Below are 27,581 nucleotides of genomic sequence, written 5' to 3' on the forward strand. Positions count from 1 at the left end.
TTTTGTTTTGTTTTGTTTTCTTTCCCATCACCTTCTCTGCTTCTGCTTCTCTATTCACTTCTTGAGTCTTTAACCCAGAGATCTCGGCCCACCTCTAAATGTATCAATGCTCCCAAGACCTGTCCCGCTCCTTTTACTCTAAACCAGCGGTTGCCAACCAACCGTTCGGACCTCACAGACCACCGGTTGGCGACCGCTGCTCTAGACAACCGCCATGTGAGAGCGCAGACTCCAGTAGCTTCAACAAGACAACCCTGCCAACTCCTCACTCTGCATCTCCCATACAGATGCAGAGCTACAGAGCTGTATCTAACGGTCTTCTCTTCCACCACAATGTTCCCACACAGAACACTAAACCCGCCTGCTTCCTCCAGTCTCTGACACACCACAAAAGCCTCCGTGACGAACACACCACGAAAGCCAGAAACCAGGTCACCATGGCTCTCCTGACTTCCTTCACCTGGTCCATTCTTCACAATCGTCCTGACCGTCTTACCTCCAGTATTTCTAGCTCCCATCTCTTTTTATCCACACTCCCTTTCCCATACAAGCTGAACTGCCACAATCATGTCACATTTATTGCTGTAAAACCTAGATGTTTTGGGATTTGTGGATGTCACTATAGGCCTGGGATTGAGGTCTGGCTCTGCTATCAATCACTCATGTGACCTTGGACTTGTCTTCCAGCCTCTTGAGCCTATCTCACATAGTCATTAGGTGGCAGAGGAGATTAATATGAGAGGGCACATGTGGAATGCTTTGTAAGTAAACAAGGAAATTTCATAGGCTAGTAGAGTTCATCAAGGACCCCTCTAGCCCAGGGCTGACATAAAGGGGGAGGCAAGAGCCTGAGCATTTGTTGAGCCCCAAGTGTGTGCTGTGCCCTGTGGGGGACGCTGTTCATCCACTGCCTCCCTTGATCCTCAGGGCTCCACGTTGCCACCTCTCCAAAGAAAGAGGGTTGGATCCCAGGCTGTCCCTGGAGGAGGGCTGCAATGGAGCCTGACCACCCAACTTGTTTCCATGTGCCGGTATGTTCCTCCTGGGTCCACATTGTTCCCAGATTGTCTGTTCTCCGAAATATATTATGCAAATCCAAGCTATCCCAGTATCCATAGAAACCAAAGCCTCCCATCTTCCCCAGCCTGTTCCCTAGCAAAAGAAACCCACCGAGTGACACCCACCACCAAGGACAAAGAGCATCCAGCGCAGGAGGGCTTCCTTCCGCCTGAAGGCATCGGGCTGTAAGGGTCATTGACTCTGTCTTGCCTGGTCCTCCAATCGTCGCCAGGGGAAGGAATGGGAGGCACAGGTCAGTGTAAGACGCTGCATTTTCTTTCTGAAAGCTTGAAGGGAGATGCTACAACCCCCACCACAAACAGTCATCGTTTGGCCCGATCCAAATAGCTCTGCTGCCGCTGAGATCATATTCATGGTAGATGTGAGTCAGTATCTGACATCCACAGTCTGGCACATACAGGCAAGCACATGAGCCATCACTGGGACATGACAATACAGTTGTATTGTGCACGGCTGGCTACTAATTTAAGGAACGATTTCCCGAGACCTGCTCCTCTCTAGAAGAACCTTTTCTATACGTCAGACGTTAAGACTCCGTAGGCTTCTTTTTCTCTAGACTCAAAACTGGAGGCAAAGCTCCTGGCACCACACCGAGGTTGCTGAATATTGGTCAGCGGCACTCCCTGCTGCATGCAAGAAACTAGGCTTTTGCTAGTGACACAATACACAGGACTTTAGAATTGGAAAAGACCTCGAAAACAATATGCAAGTGGCCTAGTTTCCCTGCTTACCGAAGTTTATCTGAAGTCTCACAGCTCTTTAGTAGCAGGGCCAGGTCACACAATAGGAGACTCACAACTGCCAAGCATGAACCAGACCCTATTCTAAGTGTTTCACACATTTGCCCATTTAATCTCATAACCACCTTAGGAGGTAGGTTGTCTCCATGAATCTTAAGGTATCATATTATCTCCCTCTTTCACGCGAGGAAACTAAGGCACTGAGAGGTTAAGTAACTCTCCCAAGGTCACAGTGGTTGAGTGAGTGAACCCAGCTTGTCCAATCCCATATCCCAACCTCCTAACCACTAGCCTATTTAGGTCACTAGATATTTTTGTGAGGACTGAGCTTTTCTAAATGTAAATTGAGGTCTCAGGTTTGAGGTTTATCTTCTAATGTCAGGGGCAACTAGATTCCACCTAGTTTTTCCCCGTTTTAAAACCCTAGGGTGTGCCCGGTTGGCATGGCTCAGAGGTTGAGCGTCAACCAGCAGGTCACGGTTCGATTCCCAGTCAGGGTACATGCCTGGGTTGCAGGTTTGGTCATCAGGGTGGAACATGCAGGAGGCAGCCAATCAGTGATTCTCTCTCATCATTGATGTTTCTACCTCTCTACATTTCCCTTCTCTCTGAAATCAATAAAAATATATTAAAAAAAAACAACAACCCTCAGGTGAAATAGTTAAAATGAGAACAAAAAGCTCAATCCACCAGTGGAACTTACTACATGAAGATACCCATGATGAAATTATTTTAATATCCCTTATTTTTCTCCTCTTGTTGGGTTGCTTAGAGATACAGATCTAGAATATCTGCTTTTAAATTACAGTGTTTTGGGAGAACCAGATATACTCATAAACCATATTACTGTGCACAGAATCTATCTGGAAGGATTTTTTTAAATGGTAGTATGATTGTCCACAAGGAGGGGAGCTGAGTGGGAAAAAGTGGGAGACTGTTCTAGTACTTTCTGTACTTTTGGAATTTACAGCCACATAAATGAATGCTCTAATCAAATAGTACCCAAAAATTAGAGACAAGATCCCACCTGTCTTTTAAAAAAAATCTTCACCCAAGGATGTGCTTTTATTGCTTTTAGAGAGGAAAGGAAAGGGAGAGAAACAGAAACATTGATGTGAGAGAGAAACATCAATCAGTTGCCTCCTGTACATGCCCAGAACAGGGATCAAACCCACAACCTGGGTATTTCCCTGACTGGGAATCAAACCTGTGACCCTTCGATGCACAGGACGATGCTCCAATCAACTGAGCCACACTGGCCAGGGCCCGCTTGTCTTTTTTGTGTGTGTTGAATGTCTGTAGGCATAACTCTGAATCCTGTTTTTCTTGGTTAGTACAACATAACCATTTCCCATGTTATTGAAATTTTTCAGAAACGTAAGTTTTATGTACACATCCTTGTTAAAAATCTCAAGAAATTGGGGCACTCCTAATACAGATAACTTAGATGTCTCAATTTCCTTTGGGATTCTTTATTAACGTGAAACACAACATCAACATTCAGAACGTCCCACCTTCCGAAGGATTAGCCAACATCTATCATTAAGTCTATACTATTTAAGATAGCACACATGGCATTTGTACCAAAAGAACTGCCTGATTTAATCCTCACAACAGCCTGAGGTGAAATCGTAATCCTCATCTTAGATGGGAGCAGAGGTTCTAAAGGTCCAGGCAGCTCCTGATACAGTTGGTGTCTGGAACCAGGAAACGGAGTTTTAGGCTCTGGGCCATGTTCTCCTTACTGAAGACGCTGCCGGTCCTGTGGAGTTTTCAGGGACAGCCTCCCCAACCTCGGCTATACAACTCAGTACGCATTTGCTACGCCCGGCAGCGTCTCTGGAACTGGCAGGAGATGAAGAGGGCTGCTTCCTGCACCCGTTTCCATGGGGGAGGACAGCAGAAGCAGCTCTGCCACCAAGGAACCTTTCAGCAGAACGGACAACGTGCAGTGGCAGCCCAGGGAGGTCTCAGAAGGCACCACTTCAAGGACAACTGAAGGCATATTTGGGAGGGCACAGGCCCTGCGGGCATAACTACCAAGCAGCTCCCAGGGATGCGCATGTGCCTGGGGCTCTGGGAGGCTGGGCAGTCTGTGCAGAGAATGGTGGCAAAGGTGAGAGGGCTCTGAATGTCACTTTAAGGGTAAACTCCAGGATGGCACAGTCACTCCGTGCTGAAGATCCTGGTACTGCCACTTCACAAACTACGGGGGTCATGAGAGAGTTCCAGTATTCTCATCAACAGATTCTTGAGAGAAATTTCACCCACCACACACAGGAGGAAGCAAGGAAGATGCCCACAGCACACTTAATTCTGACCCAACACATAACTGGTGGCTGATGTGGGCGTGATGGGGAGTTAGGCGGGGGGCCGGGGGGGGGGGGTGGTCAATGAGGGAAAATACATGATCTCCTCTGTCCGCTTCCAGTGGCTGCCACTGTGAAGTGCTCACGTGGGACAGCACCGTGCAGGCAGCTGCACCAGACCTTTACAAGGTGGGGGTGGCCCCCCTTTTACAGACGGGGACATGAACTCAGGAAAGTAAAGCGTGTGCCCAAGGAGACACAGCACGGACGCGGTGGAGCCAATATGAGAACAGACAGAAGAACCGGTGTCAGGACATTCCAACTCAAACCACCAGCTGTATGCAGGAAGCCAGGCGGCTGGGTCTGAAGGGTCAGAAGTCCGGCCGGAAGGGGGAGTGTGTGTGATGGAAGGCCGGGCAGTGTGGGTCCAAAGGCAGAGCTGGGGAAAGATGAGCTCCAAACACTGCCCTGGAGGACTAACTGCACCTGGGCAGGGAGGACTGGGGGTCACTCAGGTGACGGGTGAGGCTGAAGCTAATGTCTGGCAGCAGCACATGGGACGAGCTGAAGTTGGGAGAAGCAGAGGCTGCATCTTCAGTCAGAATGCAGTGATGAGCAGGAGAGTGAACCAGGGACAAGTGAGAGTGGAAGATGAGGATAGGAGAGGGTTCGAGGGAAGATAAATGGATAACTAAAATGTAGTCTATGCATACGACAGAATATTATCCTATATAAGAAAAGGCTAATATGCAAATCGACTGAACGATGGAATGACCGGTCGCTATGACGTGCACTGACCATCAGGGGGCAGACGCTCAACTCAGGAGCTGCTCCCTGGTGGTCAGTGTGCTCCCACAGGGGGAGTGCTGCTCAGAAACCGGGCCCATGGCTGGGGAATGCAGCAGCAGTGGTGGCAGTGCTAAAGATGTCTGACTGCCGGCTTAGGCCCACTCAGGGAGCAAGCCTAAGCCAGCAGTCAGACATCCCCCAAGGGCTCCTGGACTGTGAGAGGGCACAGGCTGGGCTGAGGGACACCCCCCACCCCCAGTGCACAAATTTTGTGCACTGGGCCTCTAGTCCAATAATAAAAAGGAATAAAGTTGAATACATGCTACAACATGGATGAACTTTTGCTTACGAGAACACTAAAAGGAAAATGTCAAAACAAGTGGGTTTTAGCTCAAATATTTTTATTTTCATAAAAGGGACCTAGTCTATCCAAATCAAGCTGTAAAAACACACAACTTTTCCAACATGTAAGATGGAAATAAAAAACATTTTTAAAAGTTTACTATAACTAACAAAACTTCCAGTCAAGATAATTACATGGAAATTATATTAGAAGGGCTTGATAAATACTTTGTTGTAGAGTGCGCACTGGCCTCACGTGTTTAGTATCAAAGTGCTTTGAGCTTTTCCAAGTCTGAGTCCTCTGGAGGGGCCGCTCATGAGTGTGTCAGCATCCCCACTCCCGACCTGCTTGCCTTTACTCAGCGGTATTTCCTACCACATCCTTCCCATGGCCCCCTGCCAAAGTACTCACCACATTTATAACCAATTTATAGTTTTGAGTCATCATGTCTGTATAAAATATCCGTTTCTGTGAACCGGGGGCGCAGGCAGGAGAAAGAATGTCAATCCTCGGTCAGGAACGCACTCCCCCAGAGAGAACATCGCTACTATAAAAAATTATTTTCCTTTTACAATGCTGTCCCCGGGACATGGTGATTTGACCATTAAAATTACCTGTAGGCATGCATGAGGAAAAAAAGATGGAGGTACATAGCTGGCAGGCATGGCAGAGGGAGAAGAAATCGGGATAAAAACACAAAAGGCAGCAGAACAAGAACGAGCATCTCCTTCCCTTCTCACTCCCTGCGCATTGGACTGCACCCTCTTTCCTCCCCTTCTCCTACCTTTGTAACAGCGACGAGGAGTTTCCTCCACAGCAGTTACGGAAGCACGTCATCCTCCAGTCCCGCTGCCTCATTTACGGACGGGGAAACCCAGGACCAGAGAGGGAACGGGCCTAAACCATGGTTCTAAAATTTGTTTTAAGTGCTCTGGAACCCTCTGTTCAGAGGAAATCATCCAAGAAATATAAAGAGTTAAATAAGAGTTGATCGGATGGGCATCCTCGCCTCGGGCCTCGAGGACCCCCAGGGAGGCTCTGTGGCAGTGTTAAAATACTGGTTTAAAGTGACAGGTGAGCCGAGTCCTGGTCCTGCCCCAAAGCCACAGCCATGGTTCTGTATTTATATCTATCTATCTATATCTATCTATATCTATATCTATATAGATATCTATATAGATATAGATAGATATAGATAATTATATATTTCTACATTCTTGATACTCTGAAATCTGGAGCTCACCGACTATGGGAACTGCCCCTCCCAGGGTTAGCTAAACCAACCAATCCTAAACCTGTCCACCCTGTACCTGCCTCATCTGTTCCTTCCTGTGAAAACACTAGTCTCCTGCTTATGCACCCCCGTCACTCCCGCTGCCTCCTAGGGCAGTGGTCGGCAAACGGTGTCTCGCGAGCCACATGCAGCTCTTTGACCGCTTGAGTGTGGCTCTTCCACAAAATACCGACTTTTGCGCACAGGCCACCAAGTTTAAATCACACTGTACATGCGCGCCCGCACGTGGTATTTTGTGGAAGAGCCACACTGAAGGGGCCAAAGAGCCGCATGTGGCTCGTGAGCCGCAGTTTGCCGACCACTGTCCTAGGGGGACTTGGTGCTTCCCTCTGTGTCCCCCACCCCATAGCACGGCCCTTCCTCTTAGGAACAATAAGTAACAAACTCTTCTCAATGGCAGCTGACTCCTGGTCTGTTGGCCTCCTCATACCTGAATAATAAAACCTACATTAAAAACATTTTTAAAACAGGTCTTACTCTAGAGGCAAACTTTGTCTCCAGAAATCCTGGAGTTAGAAGGAAGGAAATTCACATCCCGAAGATGCCAGGACTCTGGGGAGAGCCTGGCCCGTGAGCTATCTCCTGGATGATGTTCAACTGTGGGTACAGAAAAGGCCAAAGATGAAGAGGGGGGCTTGGGGCCTGGAGCCACGGAAAAGGGTTAGACAGTTAGTAGCCAGATCCCGGCAAGAAAGCAGGACGGAGAGGTGTCCAGGTGAGTGTGGGCTTGAGAAAGAGGGACAGAAAGAAAGCAGGACCATGGCAGAACACCCGGGCAGCATCTGGCAGGCTCCCCGCCGGCCTCAGGTATCCAGCTCCTTCTTGACAGTGATGCGCAGGGGACAGATGCGCAGAGGCTCCGGGGGGCCGTTCCCCCGGGTGCCCCCCAGGTAGAAGTAGGGCCGCACCTCCCCAAAGCGGGCATGGAAGGTGTAGAGGTGGCACTGGCGCTCAGCATCGTAGAAGGACAGCTCGCCCTCCTCACATTCCAGCTCCACACGCAGGCGGCGCGGGATGGAGGGGACCAGTGGTGATGTGGCCGGGTCTGAGGTCACGCAGTGGTCGCCCTCCACTCCCTGCGTGCGGCACAGGTACCAGAAACCAGAGCGAGTGTCCTGGTAGCAGCTGTGGGAGTAGCCCTCGGGGCCAGTTTCTAGGCACATGCGCACCACGCCCACCCGCCAGCTGGGCAGCCCCCCCAGGTCCACCTCCCAGGCGTGGGAGCCATGGGAGAAGGAGCGGGAGCCCAGCAGGCAGGGCGCCGAGGAGAAGCGCTCCGGGTTCTCCACCTGCACTCGGTAGCCGTGGTTGGTGACACTGGTGAGGTCCTCGGACACAGCCAGCCAGCCCGCCGCGGTGTTGGGATCAAAGCTGAAGGGCACTGAGAGCAGAGGGAGAGAGTGGGGTAAATCAGCGAACCTCACATCCTGCCCTTCTGCCATGCCAGCTGATGCCCCGGCCCCCCAGACTGACCAAGGGTGTCCCACCTGGCCCAGTGCAGGGAGGGAGCTGCCCTGGGCTGAGGGACAGGGTTATGAGTTGAAACCTGCCCCACTAAGAAAGATATGCGTAAGTCCTAACCCCTAGTACCTCAGAAGGTGACCTTATTTGTTTCAGATGTAATTAGACTGGAATATAGTGGGGCCTTAATACAATGACTGTTGTCCTTACAAAGAGAGAAGCAACACAGTGAGGGGAGAAGGTCATGTGACCACAAAGGTGGAGATAAAAGTGCTGTGGCCCCAACCCCGGATTGCCTGCAAACACCAGGAGTTAAGAAGAGACAAAGACCTTCCCCCACGGGGTTGAGAGGGTGCAGGACCCTGCTGACACCTAGATTTTGGACTCCTTAGCCTCTGGCCATGTGAGAATGAATTTCTGCCATTTTAAGGCATCCAGTTTGCAGTCTGATTATGTCAGCCATCGGGAGCAATACAGGCAGGGATCCTGATGCTCACACAACTCCCATGCCGCCTTAGAAAAGCACGGAACATCCCCCGGGTCACCGACATTTCTCCCTAAAAGAGTCAGTCAGTTTGGGCGGCTGCAACAAAAGCACCGTAGACTGGGTGGCTCAAACAACAGAACTTTATTTCTCATGGTTCTAGAGGCTGGAAGTCCAAGATCAGGGTGCTCCCATGGCCAAGTCATGGTGAGGGCCCTCTTTTTGGTTTACAGATGGTCACTTTCCTGCTGTGTCCTCACAAGATGGAATGAGAGAGAAGTCAGCTCTCTCGTGTCTCTTCTTGTAAGGGCACAGATCCCACCATAGGGCACCACCCTTATGACCTCATCCGATCCTAATCACCTCCCAGAGGCCCTGCTTCCAAACACCATCACATAGAAGGTTAGGGCTTCAACATAAGATCTGGGTGGGGAGGAAGGCATACAAACATTCAGCCACAGCACATGACCTAGTGATCGTGTGGGCTGGAATCACCTTGAAAGAGGCAATTCTGAACTGAGGAAGATTTGTATACACAATCCAGTTCTGAATAGAGGGAAGTCAGTTTCTTTTTCTGAAGAGGTGGCCACATGTCAGGACCCAAAGAGGAAGGCGTCCTGCTAAGAGCAGTGGGGCAAGGAGTGGAGGAGGAGTTGGGGTGCTGGGGCCTTGTCTGAACGAGGCTGGAGTTTAGTGAGCTCTCTGCCTTGCGTGAAGTGCCTCCCATGCCTGTACCACCTGCCCGCGCGTTCCCACTCACCAGTTTCAACAGACATGACCATCTTCTTCCAGACACGGTACTGCAGGGAGTCTAGGTACTTGCAAACGTTGATCAGCATGCCAGGCTGCACAGGCTCTGGCTCCATGGTGCAGAAGAGGCTGGGGAAGGAGAATTGGGTCTGGTGGGCAGGGCCGGGGTCATGCATCTGGGCCTAACTGGGTCAGCTGGATTTAACAAACAATAGGACTTCTTCCCTTATCACAGGCCTAAATTCCCCACCACCTCACCCAGGACAAACCCAAACTGGGCTCTGATGAAGAGGATGAGCCAGGAAGCATCTGGGCAGCTCATACCGCTTCAAGATTCAGTATTAGGGCTCATCCTGCCCCAGCTGAGATAAATATAAATAGGAGGTACTCAGACATGGTTGCCTTCTTTGGGGGCAGAAATTGCACTCATACATCTGCTCAAAGGATGTCTGAGTCAAAAGGGATCATAAAGGCCCTCTAGTTCAACAGTATGAGGTGTCACTGGCCTTTGCTTAACACCTACAGTGACAGGGAACTCACTACTGCCCAAAGCACTCTCTTCCATCTTCGCACAGCTCTGTCTGAGACACAGTTCTTCCTTACTCATCCCTGTGTTCAACCATCAACATCAGCCAGTATATGTCCAGAGGCTCTCGGAGGGAGGGTGCTGACCAAGAAACAAGCTTAAATGTTGGGACGACCTACTGAGAACTACGAGCCACGTGCAGGATGGCCCTCTCTCTCCCTACCCCGTGGATAACAACACTGCACCAGTGGGATGCCTTGAAAGAGGGCTCTGTACACCTGGCCAGTCCCCATCACGCCCTCTGTCTTACACCCAGTTGGCTTTATTACATGCCTGGCCCTGGAGCCACGGGAGTTTGCACCCCAGGTATTTCTGCCTGCTCTTTCCCTCCCCTCCATCAGCCTTGGCAACTTACCGGCGTTTTCGGCTCTTGTGTTTCTGAAAGAGAAAAAATCAGACACAAACATAGACACAGAGAAAACATGTCAGTTTCTGACCTCAAAAGGAGCCATACACCTAATGTTCATGGGTCAGAAGACTTCATAGCATTAAGATGGCCATAATCCCCAAAGTGATCTAAGATTCAATGTAATTTCTATCAAAATTTCAGAAACTGATAAGCTGTTCTAAAATTCATATGAAAATTCAAGGGACTCAAAATAGCTAAAACAATCTTGGAAAAGAACAAAGCTGGTGGCTCACACTTCCCTACTAAAAACTTAATAAAAGCAACAGTAAACAAGTTAGTGTGGTATTAACATAAGGATAGACATATGGGCCAGTGGACATTGAAAGTCTACGAATAAACCGTCACATTTACCGGCAATTGGTTATCTACAGGGTGCCAAGAACATTCAATGGGGAAAGAATGGTCTAACAAATGGTGCTGGGACAACTGGATATCCACATGCAAAAGAATAAAGTTGGATTCCCTTACACCGTTATTAAAAAATTAACTCAAAATGGGTCAAAGACTTAAATGTAGAGATAAAACTAGAAAAATCATGAACTTGGCTTAGGCTATGGCTTCTTAGATATGACACCAACTGCACAAAGCAGCAGCAAAAGAAAACAGTTAAGGAGCACTTCATCAAAATGAAAAGTCTCTGTGCTTCAAAGGATGTCATCAAGAAAGTGAAAAAATAACTCAGAGATTGGAAGAAAATATTTATACATTATATAGCTGATAAAGGTCTAGTAGCCATAATCTACACTAATAAAAGAGAAAAATGGTAATTGGCGTACGACGATACCCTTTTCATTGGCTAATCAGGGCTATATGCAAATTAACTGCCAACTAAGATTGGCAGTTAACTGCCAACAAGATGGCGGTTAATTTGCATATGTAGGCACAATGCAGGGAGGCGAAAGGGAAAGCAGGAAGAAGCCCCCTGCCACTGACAGTGATCGGAAACCCAGGGGGGAGCTAAGAACTGGGGGGCAGGACAAAGGCGGCCCTGGGGCCGCCTTTGCCCTGCCCCCCAGCCATGATCCGAGAATCAGGCGCCTTTTCCACCCTGGCCAGTGATAGCAGGAAGTAGGGGTGGAGCCAGCGATGGGAGCTGGGCACGGTCGAAGCTGGCAGTCCCGGGAGCTAGGGGTCCCTTGCCTGGGCCTAAAGCAGAGCCCACGATCGCGGGATCGCTGCAGCTGTGGGTCCCCGCTGCCCGGGCCGGACGCCTAGGCCAGAGGCGTCAGGCCTGGGCAAGGGGCCGATCCTGCGATTGGAGGGTGATGGGGGTCAACACCTGAGGGCTCCCAGTATGTGAGAGGGGGCAGGTTGGGCTGAGGGACACTCCCCCCCGCCCCACACCCAGTGCACGAATTTCGTGCACCGGGCCCCTAGTATATATATAAAAATTCTTACAATTCAACAACAGAAAGACAAACAGCCCAATTTTTAAAATGGCTAAAGGACTTGAATGTACATTTCTCCAAAGAAGATACACACAAATGGCCAACAACTACATGAAAAGGTGCTCAATGTCACTAGCCATCAGGGAAATGCGAATCAAAATCGTATGGGAGCCCTGGCCGGTGTGGCTCAGTTGGTTGAACATTGTCCCATGCACCCAAAGGTCGCTGGTTTGATTCCCGGTCAGGGCACAGTAGGGGGTATCCAAGAGGCAGCCAATCTCACATGGATGTTTCTCTCTCTCTCTCTCTCTCTCTCTCTCTCCAATAAAAACATATTGGGCTGCCCGGGGCTGCTGGTCTCAGGCTCCCACTGGTTCCTGAACATCTGGTCCCTGTCACTGAGATGATGAGCTCCTCACCATGAGAAAAGAAATATCATCTTCCTTCATCTCCATCTGCAGCCGCTCAATCTCATGGGCTAGAGTCTCTGTGTCTTTCTTGAGCTGCTTCATCTTCTCCTCCACCAAATGCTGCTTCTGCCTCGCCTCCTCGGCCATGACATCCAGGATGGCCTGCTCCTCCCCTCTTAAGAACTCTCGAAGCTTTTCAAACTCCTGCCGGATTCTCCGTTCCAGCCAGGTAGCCTCCACCTGCAGCAGAGAGCGGGAAGGAGGCACAGAGGATCAGACTGTGGAGGGAACCTAAGCTGTCACCTAACCCAGAGACTCAGATTTTTAGCAAAGGAACTCGACTTTCAAAAGAAACCTATGCAGAACCCAAATGGATAAAATATAGATGAAGTTTTCTTATCACAAATTTACAAGTTTAAATTTGAAATAAGTCAAACAGCAAAATGAAGTTGTTTTTGATTAATTTTTTAAAAGCTGAAATTGCTGCTTATATATGACGACTGTGGTCTTGTAACTTCCTCAATCGGTAATATTCTGCATCTTGTTTAAGCTGCACAACAGCAAAAGAAATCCCGAGTCACAGGAAAGAATTGATGCAAACAGCAACTATTTAAAACAATTAACTGCTTTCCAATCTTAGGATTTCAAATTTGTTTGATCAAGAGGCTTATCAAAAGAACAGCAGGAAACATTTATTTAAAAATAGAATCATTGCCCTGGCTGGGGAATTCAGTTGGTTAGAGCATCATCCCGATATGCCAAGGTTGCAGGATCAATCCCCAGTCAGGGCACATACAAGAATCAACCAATGAATACATAAATAAGTGGAACAACAAATCAATGTTTCTCTCTCCCCCTCTCTTAAATCAACAAACAAAAACTGGAATCATTAATAATATGCATACTTAATCATAACCACAAAAAGCTTTAAAAAAGTAATAAAGGTAAATACTAATAAAGGTAAATACTTATTGACTAAAATATACAAATTGTATAGTTCATGATGACTATCGGAAAAACACCTCAAAATGTGTGCTCTAGCAATGGAAGGTTAGTAATCCATATATATATATTTTTAAATATATTTTATTGATTTCTTACAAAGAGGAAGGGAGAGGGATAGAGAGTTAGAAACATCGATGAGAGAGAAACATCGATCAACTGCCTCCTGCACACTCCCTATGGGTATGTGCCTGCAACCAAGGTACATGCCCTTGACCGGAATCGAACCTGGGACCCTTGAGTCCCCAGGCCGACGCTCTATCCATTGAGCCAAACCAGTTAGGGCAGTAATCCATATCTTTGGATTGAAAATTCAATATATGTTTATGGCTCTGACAATCTGATGATAAAATGGTTCACTAAAAAAGTGAAAATGACCAAAAAAAGTGAAAATATTTCATTGAAAAAGAAAAGAGCCGAACCGGTTTGGCTCAGTGGATAGAGCGTCGGCCTGCGGACTCAAGGGTCCCAGGTTCGGTTCCGGTCAGGGGCATGTACCTTGGTTGCGGGCACGTCCCCACTGGGGGGCGTGCAGGAGGCAGCTGATTGATCTCTCTCGTCGATGTTTCTGACTTTCTGTCCCTCTCCCTTCTTCTCTGTAAAAAATCAATAAAATATATTTAAAAAAAGAAAAAAAAAGAAAAGATAAAGTAGGAAAAATATTTTCCCATATATCAACACTAATAAAAGAGAAAAATGGTAATTGGCGTACGAGCTACCCTTTTCATTGGCTAATCAGGGCTATATGCAAATTAACTGCCAACTAAGATTGGCAGTTAACTGCCAACAAGATGGTGGTTAATTTGCATATGTAGGCACAATGCAGGGAGGAGAAAGGGAAAGCAGGAAGAAGCCCCCTGCCACTGACAGTGATTGGAAACCCAGGGGGGAGCTAAGAGCTGGGGGGCAGGGCAAAGGCGGCCCTGGGGCCGCCTTTGCCCTGCCCCCCAGCCATGATCGGAGAATCAGGTGCCTTTGCCGCCCTGGCCAGTGATAGCAGGAAGTAGGGGTGGAGCCAGCGATGGGAGCTGGGCACGGTCGAAGCTGGCAGTCCCAGGAGCTAGGGGTCCCTTGCCTGGGACTAAAGCGAAGCCCACGATCGCGGGGCCGCTGCAGCTGCGGGTCCCCGCTGCCCGGGCCGGACGCCTCAGCCAGAGGCGTCAGGCCTGGGCAAGGGGCCGATCCTGCGATTGGAGGGTGATGGGGGTCAACGCCTGAGGGCTCCCAGTATGTGAGAGGGGGCAGGCTGGGCTGAGGGACACTCCCCCCCCCCCCCACACACCCAGTGCACGAATTTCATGCACCGGGCCCCTAGTAAATATATATAAGAACATATTATTCTTAATATACAAAGTGCTCGTATGCATCCATAAGGAGAAAATATAAATATTCCAAGAAATGCAAATGGCTATTATACTTGTGAAAGGATGTACAAACAGTAAAAATCCAAGAAATGCAAAGGAAGTGAGACAGCGCTATTGAAATATCAAGCTAAAAAGTCTGATAATGTACAATGGAAGAGAGAGTGAAATCTGGGATGATTCTTATCATACAGGAAGATAAAAACAGAGCAGGCAGGAAAAAAACAGCCAGAAGACTTAGCTCATTTAAGGAACAGGAAGAAGGCCAAAGTGCCTGGAACTGAGAGCACAGGCCAGCCTGAGAGGAGATGAAGTTGAGGGGCAGGAAGGTGTTGGATGAGGGCCTTGGAGGCCATGGTGAGGAGTCTGGATTATATTGGGGGTCATGGAAGCCATTGGACAATTATAAAGAGAGGAGTGACACGATCGATGCATTTTCTAAAAGAGCAGGTCCCTCTGCAGGGAGTGGACTGCAGAAGAAGAGTGGAAGGAAGTGCCCTAGCTGGTTTGCTCGGTGGTTAGAACTTTGGCTCACAGACTGAAGGGTCTTGGGTTCAATTCTGGTCAAGGGCACATACCTTAGATGCAGACTCGATCCCTGGCCCCGGGTGGGGCAGGTGCGGGAGGCAACCAATCGATTGATGATTCTCTCTCTCTGTTTCTCCCCCTCTCTTCCACTCTCTCTGAAAATCAATGAAAAAAATATACTCAGGTGAGGATTAACAACAACAACATGAAAGAGTGAAGGAAGCATGGGGCTCAGGTAGGAGGCAAGTGAGAAAAGACAGTGACCTGGACTGGGATGGTGGCAGTGCATTCGGAGTGTAGGATGGATGGGATCGTGATGTATTTTGGAGACAGAGGGGACAGAACTGCTGATGGAGTGGACATAGAGAGTGAGCGGGAAAGAGTGATAACTAATGAGCCCAGGTCATCACTGGCTTGAGTACTCAGGTAGATGGAAAAGTGTGCCACATGCTTAAGTTAGTCTGAAACCATAGTGCAGGTGGCTTTTAAGCCACTCCTGTGGCTACTGGCATGGCATGCACAGGTATTTACAGAGGGCCTGGCAGCACAGCCATAATCAGAATCTGAGAGCATGGGTGTACTAGACCGTCAGGGCTGGGGAAGGCCGACTCTGTGTCAACAGCCATGACCAGGGCCAGCCCCCCTCACCTACCCCCAAGATGGCCTTAGGCGGCCCCACTGGTCCACACAGCCGGAGCACTCACTTACCTGATTGTGCTTGGCAATGGCCTCGTAAGAGCGCCGCATGGCCCAGAAGGCCTTGGCTTTCTCCCGCAGCGAGTGCTCCATGTTCCTGCACTTAGCCTGATGGGAAGAATGAGAGAGAGGCAAGGTTAGGGGTGGAGGCCAGACTGGGAGGACGACACATTTACAACTGGAGTTCCACTTCCACAAGGGTACAGCTCAGCCGTAATTACTGAACCTACTCGGTCCACACACTGTAGGGAACAGCAGGAGGTACGGCCCTGACCTTGAACCATGTTTACAGCATAAAGGGCTCTCAGATATCCTCTAACTTGACCGTTGCTTTATTCCTGCTACAGGTACAGAGATAGGGCTGAGAAAATCAAGGGACCTATTCCCCCTCAAGTTGGTCACAGTACAGCAGAGAGGGGATGCATCCTGCTCAGGCCTAAAGCTGGTCCAGACTCGGCCGTGAATCTGGAGCTGTGTGTTTAACTGTAAAGACAATGTGCCCACAGCCTCCCTTTGTGCCTTTCTAAACTGGACTGGCTTGCAGTCACTAATCAGCAGGTCCAATTACAGGGTTCATCCAGGTATTCCCACGGGTCCTTATCTAAATTGTCTCGCACATCCCAACCTTATCCCAATATTCTAATTATGCTTTGACCATGTCAAATACTTTAATTAGCAGATTCATACACCTTTTTGTTTAATAGTTCTTGTTTTTTAAACTTTAACCACTGCTCTGATCTCCTTGGACTGACTCCTTGAAGCACTGGGACTAGTTTTAGGTTGAATTCTCACCCTTTGTATCCAGAGCCTAGCATCTTCTCTCTATATCTTTTTCTCTCTACATTCTAAGAAAGCTTTTCAAGTTTTTTATTTGTTTTGTTTTGAATCCTCACCTGAGGATACGTTTCCACAGATTTCAGGGGGGGGCGGGGGGAGGGAGAGAAACATCGATGTGAGAAACACCGATCAGTTGCCTCCCATACGCACCCAGACTGGGGATTGAACACGCAACCTTTTGGTGTCTAGGATCACGTTCCAACCAACTGAGCCACCTGGCCAGGGCTCAAGTTTTTTTTCTTTGAAAAAAATAACAAAAAATAACAATTCTAATAACATTAATTATAAATGACTACTATTTATTGAACATTTACTATTTGCCAGGGACTATGCTAATTACCTTACAAATTATGTCACTTAATCATTGTATCCCTATTAGGTAAGTATTATTATTAGCTCCATTTTAAAGATGAAAACATGTGAAGCACAAGAAAGGGGAAGTGATTAGCCCAAGGGTACACAGCTAGTATGTGGCAGAATAAGAATGTGAACCTAGACAGCCCCTAAGGCGGCCCCAGTGATCCCTCACTCCTGTGAGATGTTTGTTGTTTTAAGCTATCAAATCTGGGGATGATACACCACTGTTATACACCAATAGATAATAGAGATTTGTCTTCAAAAGCCTCATCCGCACCTGGACCTGATTTGGATGAGATGATTCTGGATTTTGAGCTGATACTATGATGCGATGAGACGTATGGGGATCTTACGAGGGGGTGAGTGTATTCTGCATGTGGGAGGGATATGAATCAGTGGGGGCCAGAGGACAGAACGAAGGAGGCAGCCTATAAAATGGCTCTAATGATCCCCACCTCCTGGTATTCATGCCCTGGTAAAAACCCCTCCCGTGGACTAGAGCTAGTGATTTGCTTCTAGCCAATCATTATGGCAAAAGTGATGGGATGTCACTTCCGAGATGAGATGACAAAAAGGCTGTGCACACCTTCTCTCCCTCTCTTACTTGATCTGGCCTATGGAGCAGCCCATGGGGCAAGGAACTGAGGTGGTCTCCAAGCAACAGCCCTCGAGGACCTGAACCCGACAGCCCCCCCCCAGCGAGCCTAACCGGGGGTCTTGGCCTACTTGAGCCTTCCGCTGAGACGCGGCCTAGGCAACACCTTGATAGCAGCAGCATGAGACCCTGAGGCAGAGGCACGCAGCTAAGTCATGCTCACATTTCTGACGCACAGAAATCATGAGATAATATATATATATTTTTTGTTTCAAGCGGCTATGCTTTGCAGTAATTTGTTACACAGCAACAGATAACTACTTGCCTATCTGTCCTACTCCACAGCCCATTCTTTTAACTGCTATGCTACAGAAAACAAAACAATGACTGATTTCATTTTCTGCAGGTTTTGTTTTCTTTTCATTCTGGATATTTTTATGTTCTTCTTGGGAATATTTAATAGATTTTTAAAAGTACTGTGTGTTTTTTTTTTAACAGTATATCACCACTTAATGTAATTTGACACACGAAGGTGGCGTGGGTCCTCAATAGCAAAATAACATTAGTATGAGTGTCCCACACAGCCACTGAAATATCATCCTGTTTCATTATATTGTTACAAAATCATGCGATAAAGTTCAAGAGGACAATTCTATGATTGTCCAAATAAGTATGAATGATAGAAGTGAAGCAACTGTCCACACACATTACCTAGTGTTGTGCTGCCCCCAAAAATAGCCCGACCCTCTGGCCTTCAACCTTGACAGTTAGGGAGTTGTAGGACAATGAAGATAGGTAAGAGGGGGTGACAGTCCCTTGTCCTTCCCACACTTTTCAATCACCTGGAGATTTCTGGTTTAATGCAGCTGGTGAGATCAACAAAAAATGTTATTATCATCAGCAAGCAGTTATTATTGAGCCTGTTACATTTCTACAAGGTAGGCCCTGTATTCCTATTATGCAGAGGAGGAAATAAGGCCCAGGGGAGCTAAGCAACTTGTCAAAATTACACAGGCTGTAGCAGAACCAGGAATTGTACTCAGAACTGTCCAATTCTACAGGACACGTTCTTAACCACAACACCACACACCCTATTTCAGTATTGTTTTCCTCTTTTCAAACCTTATAACTTATTTATAATTCCTGATTTACTTTATTAGCTAGGATCTCCATTACAAAATTGAATTGAATTGGTCAAAATGGGCATTCCTGTCTTTTTTAAAAAAAATCTCAATAAGAAAGCTTTCAATGTTTCACCATGAAATACTGTATTTTTTGTTATACACTTTTTGTTAGATATGCTTAATCAAGATTAAGGAACTTCCTTCCATTCCTTGTTCACCAGTTTTTTTTTCCTTTTAATTCCAAAAGGATATTGAATTTTATCAAATACATTTTTAATCAATTGTTATATCATATTTAAGTGGCACAGAATTGGATTTTGGTTCCCTATCTAGTCTAACAACTTTTGTCACTGAACTGGAATATTTAACATAATTACTGATATATCTGCATTTAAACTTACATTCTTGTTCTGTGCTATTTGCCCTGCTTGTTCAATATTTCTTTTTGCCTTTTTGAAAAATTTACTATGCATTTTTATTTCACTTTTTCCCCTTCTCTGCATTTAGTGGTTAACCTAGAAAATACATTAAAAGTATGAATTCAAATGAATCTAAACCATATACTTTTCATGTTTGCTTTTGATATTCTAGTTTTAACATACTTGTATCACAACTGGACCCACCATTCAGGGACCCAATTACCTGCTTGTAGCCCACAACATGCCTGAATGAGCAGAAACTGCAGGGTCACTAATGAGGGCTCTTGTGTGAAGCCCATCTGGACTAATCGTTATCACCGCCCTGGGCGGCTGAGTGGCCCATGACACATCTGGAATGTCACCCAGGCCCCAAACCCCAAAGAACAAATGAGCTCTGATTTGGGCATCAAATTATAACATTCAATATTATTTAGTTATCAATACACAGAAAATATGAAGTTTTTATTTACACTACAGGATTCAGAATGTGATTATATAGCCTATATGTATATTTTAGAAATTACAATTTGATTCCTTATGCAGCAAATTTCAATAGCATACTTAATACATCAAGGATTTTACAAAATGGTTTTACCCAAATATCTGTTAACTCAGGTGCTATAACAGAAAGTGGGAACGGTGAAGGTGCTGGTAAGAGAAAGAATAACTATGATTTCCCAAGATTGTCACAAGACCATTGCAAGTACTTATCAAAGTGCTAGGGCCATGTCTGAAGCTAGGGCTGTCAGGCCCAACCCAAGTTTTCTGTCCTCTGAGGTCCTATATATGCTTCTGACTTATCTCTACCTGTTTCACTCAACTATCACATCGTAGCCTTGAAAACAACTCAGGCCTCTTCATTTCCTCCAGGAAGCCAGCCTGATCTCTAAGGATAGTTCAGATGTATCTCCGTGGGCTCTCACAGCTCCCGGGTACACCTCTATCACCCCACTCACTACTCTGGATAATCACCTCATGCTCTTGGAAAGACTGCAGGCTTCCTGGGGGCAAGTCCTAACACCACGTCCTCTCAACCTACCAGAATGGCGCTCAACACACGTTTGCAGGAGTGAAGGCTTGCTCTGCAGGGGTAGAGACTGTTTTGCCTACTGCATATCCCCAGGTCTTAGCACAAAGTAGAAGCTCAACTAACTACTTGCCTAGTCAATCAGTGCACTGAACACCCATGTTCTCTCTACTATGACACATCACCTCCTGGACTGGAAGCTAGAAAAACTGATTCGCACCCTTGTTTTTGTCACTAATCACGGGTGAGAACTTCTCTCTCTGTGGCTGTTAGGCTCCTCAACTTCAAGACGAAGGCATGCAAGTTTCTATGGTCTCTCAAATTTCCCCATGAAAATGATGAGTGTAGTTTCCTCTGTTTATGTTTACTGGTCCATCACCAGGGTTTCCTACCATCTGCCTCTAGTTCATGTCTTTTTTCCTATCTATTTCAAACATTTGATTTCAGGCAGATTTCTGTAGTAGCTAAGAGCTCTGGCATGGCACCTGGCCACCCAAATTCAAATCCCAGCTCCTCCACTTATTAGTGAGTGATCTTGAGCAAGTTTCTTAACTTCTCTGCGTCTCTGGGGTGAGAATACTATCTAGCTCATAGAATGGCTGTGAAGATCCAACAAGTCAGTCCATGCAAGTGCTTACAAGAGTGCCCCAGGCACGTGTTAGTTCTTACTACTATTAAGTACCACTTATTGCCAGGTACCTTTACCTCTCTTACTGGTTATTTTCCAGGTTTCTTCATTTATTAATTGAGATATAATTCACATATAAAATTATATTAGTTTCAGTTATACAATACAATGACTTGATATCTGAATATATTACAAAATGATCTTCACAATAGTTAACATCCATCACCATAGTTATAAAATTTTCTTGTGATGAAAACTTTTAAGATTTACTCTCTTAGCAACTTCAAATATGCAGTACAGTATTATTAATAATAGTTACCAGGATGTACATTACATTCTATGACTTATGTACATTAAGTCTGTACCTTTGGGCCACCTTCACCCATTTCGCTTACCCCCCTCCAGGCTTCTTATCCTAAATGGGTAACACAAATGCACCTGAGATAACAGATCCCTTTCTTATCCAACTCCAACCTAGTCTCCCCATTCTTCCTCTCCCATGGAGTTCAGCCCTAAGAAGCAGGTGTCTACTAAGCACCTAGTGCTGGGGGCCCTGTACCTCAGGAGCCTTCATGAGCAGTGTTCAGTAAGACCCCATTCTGTCCCCCGGCACATGCCTCGCCAGTAGGAAATGAACATACTGCAGTGCCACTTGGATCTGGTAGGGCCTGGCCCGTGAGGGTTGGAGAGGATGTGGGATGGAGGTGAACAGTTAGGAAACAAGGGGAAAGAACTGTAAGGGTAAGACTTAAGAAGTGCTTGGCCTGGCCGGTGTTGCTCAGTGGTTGAGCGATGACCCATGAACCAAGAGGTCACAGGATTAATTCCCAGTCAGGGCATATACCCAGATTTCAGGCTCAATCCCAGATAGGGGGCATGCAGGAGGCAGCCAATTGATGTTTCTCTCTCATCAATGTTTCTATCTCTCTATCCCCCCTCTTTAAAATCAATAAAAACATATTTTTAAAAAATCTTAAAAAAAAAAAAAAAAAAAAGGAGTGCCTGGAATACTCCCAGGTCAGCGTGATTCTAAGAAGGTAACCTTGGAAGGGAAAGGGGTGGGGGGAGAAAGAGGCTGGAGGGTAGAGGATGGCCATCAGGTCAGTCCATGGGATGGCAACGAAAGGGGTCTTGACAAGGCAGTTCAGAGGCCTGGGACTTGGTGCAGGCTCAGGGCAGGTTTGCTCTGGAGATGCAAACCAGAGTGAAGGCTAGACTGGGGATTCCGGAGCCTGAGTTCTAGTCCTAGGTGTTCTACATTCAATCCCCGTGACTGCATGAGTCACTGTATTTCTCAAGTTTCCGATTTCTCATTAGTCAAATATAATCATCTTCTTACAGCCCTGTGGCTCTGGGTCTAAGTATTTGGGGGATTTGCAAGTTTTCCATGAGTGTTTTAAATTAGTGTTTCACTTAGTGACAACCTAAAAAAAACACACCCTAAGATAAGCCTATTGTGAATCACTTTACAAACTGTGCTGACGCACACTTTAGGTTCCTATTAGCTTCAGTGCCAGTATTTGTATTTTCTTAACAACTTCCTTGACACCAGGCTATACTCTTACAATGTCTTGGCCTAAGAAAAAACAGAAATACACTTTACAAGCGAAGGATATATTAGACCCAAACAAGGCCAGTTATATCCCAGGAAAGTTTCAGTTCAGCAAACAGGGAAGTTTTGGCTGGTGAATCAAGTCATCACTTTGAACAGGGAAAAGGGGCTTTACAGCCACCCAGAAACAGCACTTTAGCTCCAACAAAATAAAGCCCTGTAATTAATATTTTAACTAGGATTGTATTGACTTTAGTTTTATTTGTACTTAATCTGTAAATTTATTTTGGTTTTATTATCTCTATGTGGTATAAGCAAGAGGAATTCACACTAGTTTTGTGCTTGGATGTAAGGAATGATAATTTACGACATACTGTTGGAATATTTGTTCCTTTAAGAAGAACATGTACAGCTCTAGCTGGTTGAGGCAGCCAATCAATGATTCTCATCATTGATGTTTCTATCTCTCTTCTTCTCCCTTCCTCTCTGAGTCAATAAAAAAAAAAATATATATATATATATATATATATATATATATATATATATATATATATATATATAACATATATATAAAGAACGTGTACAAATACTAGAGGATTTTGTAAGGTACTCTAAAGATCCAACACACACTTCAAAGCTCTGGTTTAAACAATGTCACATTCTGAAAGCTCATCAGTCCTTTCCTTCGTACCCCATGGCACGTAGGACAAAATCCCAGCCCTCACATGCCCTCAGTCCTCATCCAGCATGTCCTTGGGCTGCTGCGAAATCATTTCCTCAGAAACATTTCCCCATGCCCATCAGACAAGAGCAGGCCTCCTTGGAACAACGGCCCACACATCCTACTGTCCTGCACAGGAATGTCACAGTCTGATACTATACTTGATCTCAGCCAAATGGCCTAGAAGAAGCGATAGGAATGTCACAGTCTGAAACCATGTAACGGTCATCGTGATTATTCAGTCATGCTTATCAGACTCCAAGGCAGGGGTTAGGACTGCCTGCCCTGTCCTCTAGTGGACACACCGTGCCTGGCACACAGTAGGCACTCAATCAGCCCACTGAGAGTTGTTGTTCTCCCCTCAAGACTCTAAGTTCCCACACACATAGTCAACTGCCTTCACAGCTCCTGGAACAGAGGACCAGAGGGGAAAGTGTTACCCTGAGACCAGAGAAGCTTCTCTGAAAGCCCATGACCAGAGTAAGGGCTGAACAAGGCCCAGGAGAACTCCATAGTATCTGCTCTGTGACTTTGGACAGGCTTCTCAACGTGTCTGAGGCTCAGTGTCCCTGCACCTGTAGCAAGCTGAAGAATGGTTTCCCCAGAGTTGCCAATCCTAATCCCTGAACCTGTGAGTCTGTTTCCTTATATGGCAAAAAGGACCCTGTAGGTGTGATTAAATTACAGATTTTAAGATGGGGTAATTATCCTGGACTGTCTGCGTGGGCCTCATATAATTACAAGGGTCCTTATAAGATGGAGGTAGCAGAGTTAGTTAGAAAGGTAGTGGAACAAGAATCAGGAGTTGGAATGATGTGCTTTAAAGATGGAGGAGGGGCCTCTAAAAGCTGGACAAGGCAGGGCAATAAATCCTCTCCTAGACCCCACAAGGCATGTCGTCCTGCCAACACCTTGACTTCAGCACTTCTGACCTCCAGACTTGTAAGATAATACATCTGCGCTGCGTTAAACACAACGTTTGTGGTAATTCATTACAGCAGCAGCAGGGTATTAATTAATGCACAACCTCACAGGGTTTTTGTGAGGATTAAAATTGTTAACAGGTAAACACTTAAGAGCACCTGGCACATAGTAAATGCTCAAAATGTTGGCTGATATTTTTGCTGAATTCTTCATATGGGTGTCAAAGTGATCTTTCTAAAGCACACGTCATCACAAAATCCCTATGTAAAAGCTTTCAGGTGCCCACAGCACACAATGGAAAGACCCCTCAGTGCCAGACCTCTCCAGCCTTCCCACACTGCTCCCCGACAACCACTACCCACTTCAATCATGCAGAACTACGATTTGTCTGTTTACTGTCTGTCTTCCCCCACTGCAAAGAGACTCCACGGGGCGAGATCTCTGCCTTAGTGAACTCCGCAGCATCAACACCCAGAAGAGGCCCTGGAACACAACAGGCCCTTGATACAGTTGTCTAAGACACGAAGGAGCTCCACCCTGCATTGGGCTGAGCACACGTAGCTTGCACGCTCCTCAGATCTTTCAGGTCTAGGCTCCGGACCCCCTCAGACATTGCCCTGAGTGCCCATGGATCTGACAGCATCGTTCCTCTGCTTAAAGCCCTCAGACTGCTTCCCATAGTCTTTAGGATAAATGCCAAGGCTCGGGGCCTCCTGGTTCTTTTTGTATCTCCATCCTCATTCTAATTACTCTGCAATGCTTCCTGTGCTTGGAAAGGCAGGCCTCCCTGACCTGGACCCTTACACATTGCTGCTGCCCCTCCCTGACCCTCTTCACCTGGCTAACACTTCCTTATTCCTCTGGTCTCTGCTCGAAGCTCCTAGAAGATATAAATTATTTATCTCGTGTCAGTATTGTCCCCAGGGCCCAGCAACACCAGGCATCTGCTGAATAAATAGAAAGTTGTCATTAGATCATATATACTTCCCGGTGTCTGGCTCACTGATCTTGAATCTGGCTTAGTCCAGACCTGGGGGTTTTACCTTGGTACCCTTTGCCTTGACCCCTGACCCTCTTCCTGAGCTGTACCTCTGCCAGCCCCATAGTGATTACTCAGGACTTGATCCTCTACCTTCACCCCAGCCCCCAGACTGCTCAGCACTTACTTTAGCCGCCCCAAATCAGGACCTGGCACCTCTGCCCGTGGAAATGGGAAAAAGCACTGTTGTTAAAACCAATAAGATAGCCCCCAGCCACATCAGTGTTCAATGCATACTGATGACATTCCCCTTCACTTGAACTCTGTCAAAATGTGTACGAAACTTTACATATTTCAATGTTTAATAATCAACTTTTGATATATCTTAAGGAAGTCATTAAAACCAATTAATTAAAACAGTGTCTGTAAACCAGGTAGTAGGGGGTTCTTGCAGCACCTCCGTTTCAATACATTCAGCTTCCTACCACCTAACCGGTGTTCTCGCCAAACTGTGGGTCTAACCAATGTATTATTATAGATGACTAAATAAATTAGTGTTTCGCACCCTGCACAATTTTTAAAATAAAACAATAAACAAAAATACAACATAAAATGCCTGGGTCCAATGATCATTTTCACAGAACTTTTGTTTCAATTGATACATTAGTACATGAGTGTTCTGGGTCATAATGGAGAAACTATTTCTCACTATGGGCTAAGGTAAAAAAAAAATTTGAAAACTCCTGAGTTGGCTTATTTTCTGATCGTTTTCCCTCCCGACACCAAAATATTCCCCGTGTTAGTTTGGCCCTGTAAGTGGCTCCTGTATTTATAGCCCCTGGCACTGTAGGCATTGGGATGCTGATCCAGAATAAGCCAGCTGGCCAGGGCCAGAGGCCTCCCCACAGCTACACAATGGATGGGCCAGCTGGGGAGGCAGGTGACCAACACCGAGGATCTCAAAGCTCCACATCCACCGCCAGGCCGTGGGCCCCTGCACCTCTCACCTGCGGGTGCCCAGCTCCAGGTTCCCTGAGTTTTATCCACACCCGTGCTTCTCGAAGAGGCACGGGCCACACCCCGCTGGCAGAAAGGGTGCATCCATCGCCTAATACGTGGGTGGGGGCTGCCTTGAGAACTTCGTGTCACCCCAGTCCACACACTTCCTGTTTGCCTCTCTTCTCCCATCTCAGGCCCCCTTGGACCGGCTTTGATGAGGACAAAAAGAAAAAAAAAAAAAAAGGAAAAGAAAAAAAAGGCAGCCTCTAGCCCCGCCGGTGTGGCCCAGTGGTTGAGCCCAAACCTAAGGAACCAGGAGGTCAACGTTAGATTCCCCCTCAGGGCACAGGCCCGGGTTGTGGGCTTGATCCCAGTAGGGGGCGTGCAGGAGGCCGCCTAGCCACGATTCTCATCATTGATGTTTTCTGCTCTCCCTCCCCCTTCCTCTCAGAAATCAGTAAAAATATATTTTTTAAAAATGGCGCCTCCATAGGTTCCCGGAGTCATCCAGGAGTGGGTCCAGAGGCGACACCAGCCAGCTGGCTGCAGGGAGAGGGGCGGGCTGGGCACCCTCGGCTCTGGCCGGCGGTGGCGGCGGGAGCAGCGGGTCAGGGGTGCTGGGTCCGAGCCCTGCCTGGGCCGCCTCGGCGAGCTGGGCCGCCTCCCACACCCGGCCGCGCTTACCCGAAAGTCGTGGGCAGTGTCCTTCACCGCCTGCACGCGGTGCCCCAGGTGCCGGGGGTCGGCCTGGCACGAGCAGCACAGCAGCTCCTTGTCCTCAATGCAGAAGAGGCTGAGCTGGCCGCGGTGCGCGCGGCAGAAGCGCGGGGAGCGGTGGCCGGCATAGCGCCCGCCCTCGGTGTCCTCGCGCAGCAGTTTCTCCACCAGGTTGTTGAGGGTGTGGTTGGTGCGCAGGTCGGCGGGCGCCACCCGGTCCTTGCACACTGGGCAGGTGGGCGTCGTCTGCACCTCCCAGCAGCGGGTCACGCACTCGCGGCAGAAGTTGTGGCCGCAGCGCAGCGTCACCGCATCCCGGAAGGGGTCGTAGCAGACGGCGCAGAGCAGCTCCTCCTTGATGGAGCGGGAAAGCGTGGGGGACAGCGAGGGTTCCGACTCCATGGCACCCACTGTCTGCTGGGTGCCCGCAGCTTCCGCTGCCGCTCCTGCTCAGCCCCGCAGCTGCTCCGGGGACTTCTGGTGAGCGCGGCCCAGCCCTTTCCCTCCAAGCGCTGAATGACAGCCGCGCAGGCCAATCCTGCGGGGCATGCTCAGAGGCTCCGCCCCACTTCCGGTCGGGGCGGAAAACCATGGAGGAGCGCGGCGGGGCTGATCTGCTCCGATGACGCTGCCAGTACCCCGTAAGGTACCGGGATTTAGCGAGGAGTAAACTCCCCAGCGGCGCTGTAGGTATTCCGTGTCACTGGAAACCTACTTCCGATTTGAAATGGGAAATGAAGTCTATAAGCCCCTTCCTTAACCAATCCCCGAAGGCCAGTCAGGCCCGTGAGGCCCGTGAGGCCCGTGAGGTAGGAAAAGCCAGAGCTCCCCCTTCCTGGATCCGAGGTAGAGCGCCCCCCCCCACCCCCGCCCCAGTTAATCCTCACACGAGGATATTTTCCCCCATTGATTTAAAAGAATGTTTTTATTGATTTCAGAGAGAGGAAGGGAGGGGGAGAGAGAGATGGAAACATCAATGATGGGAGTCTTTGATCGGCTGCCTCCTGCTCACCCCCTAATGGGGATGAGCCCCAACCTGGGAATCCAGCTGTGATCTCCTGGTTCAGGTTTC

General features: G+C 47.6%; 1 protein-coding gene across 4 annotated transcripts; it reads right to left on the reverse strand.

The window, feature by feature from the left end:
• On the reverse strand, positions 1-27,027 carry TRIM35 (tripartite motif containing 35). 4 transcript variants are annotated; one of them, XM_059697511.1, is made up of 7 exons: positions 26,477-27,017; positions 15,643-15,738; positions 12,053-12,283; positions 10,192-10,214; positions 9,261-9,379; positions 6,475-7,936; positions 1-6,408 (listed from the first exon to the last, which is right to left on the reverse strand). In XM_059697511.1, the coding sequence occupies exons 1-6, from the start codon at positions 26,909-26,911 to the stop codon at positions 7,359-7,361; spliced, it is 1,482 nt and encodes a 493-aa protein (XP_059553494.1). In that variant the 5' UTR covers positions 26,912-27,017; the 3' UTR covers positions 1-6,408; positions 6,475-7,358. The 4 variants fall into 4 exon arrangements, with proteins under 4 accessions (XP_059553494.1, XP_059553495.1, XP_059553497.1 ...); XM_059697512.1 differs by lacking the exon at positions 15,643-15,738 and having other exon boundaries at positions 26,477-27,019; XM_059697514.1 differs by lacking the exons at positions 1-6,408; positions 6,475-7,936; positions 10,192-10,214 and having other exon boundaries at positions 9,264-9,379; positions 26,477-27,023.
• Between the last annotated feature and the right edge of the window lie 554 nt (positions 27,028-27,581).

The sequence above is a fragment of the Myotis daubentonii genome, chromosome 5 (assembly GCF_963259705.1).
Source record: "Myotis daubentonii chromosome 5, mMyoDau2.1, whole genome shotgun sequence".
NCBI lineage: Eukaryota > Metazoa > Chordata > Mammalia > Chiroptera > Vespertilionidae > Myotis > Myotis daubentonii.

Coding starts and splice junctions, on each gene's coding strand:
- TRIM35 (XM_059697511.1), bottom strand. CDS start 26,911: ATGGAGTCGGAACCCTCGCTGTCCCCCACGCTTTCCCGCTCCATCAAG. Junction 15,739..26,476: donor ACACTGCCCACGACTTTCGG/GTAAGCGCGGCC, acceptor TCTTCCCATCAG/GCTAAGTGCAGGAACATGGA. Junction 12,284..15,642: donor CCATTGCCAAGCACAATCAG/GTAAGTGAGTGC, acceptor TCTCTGCTGCAG/GTGGAGGCTACCTGGCTGGA.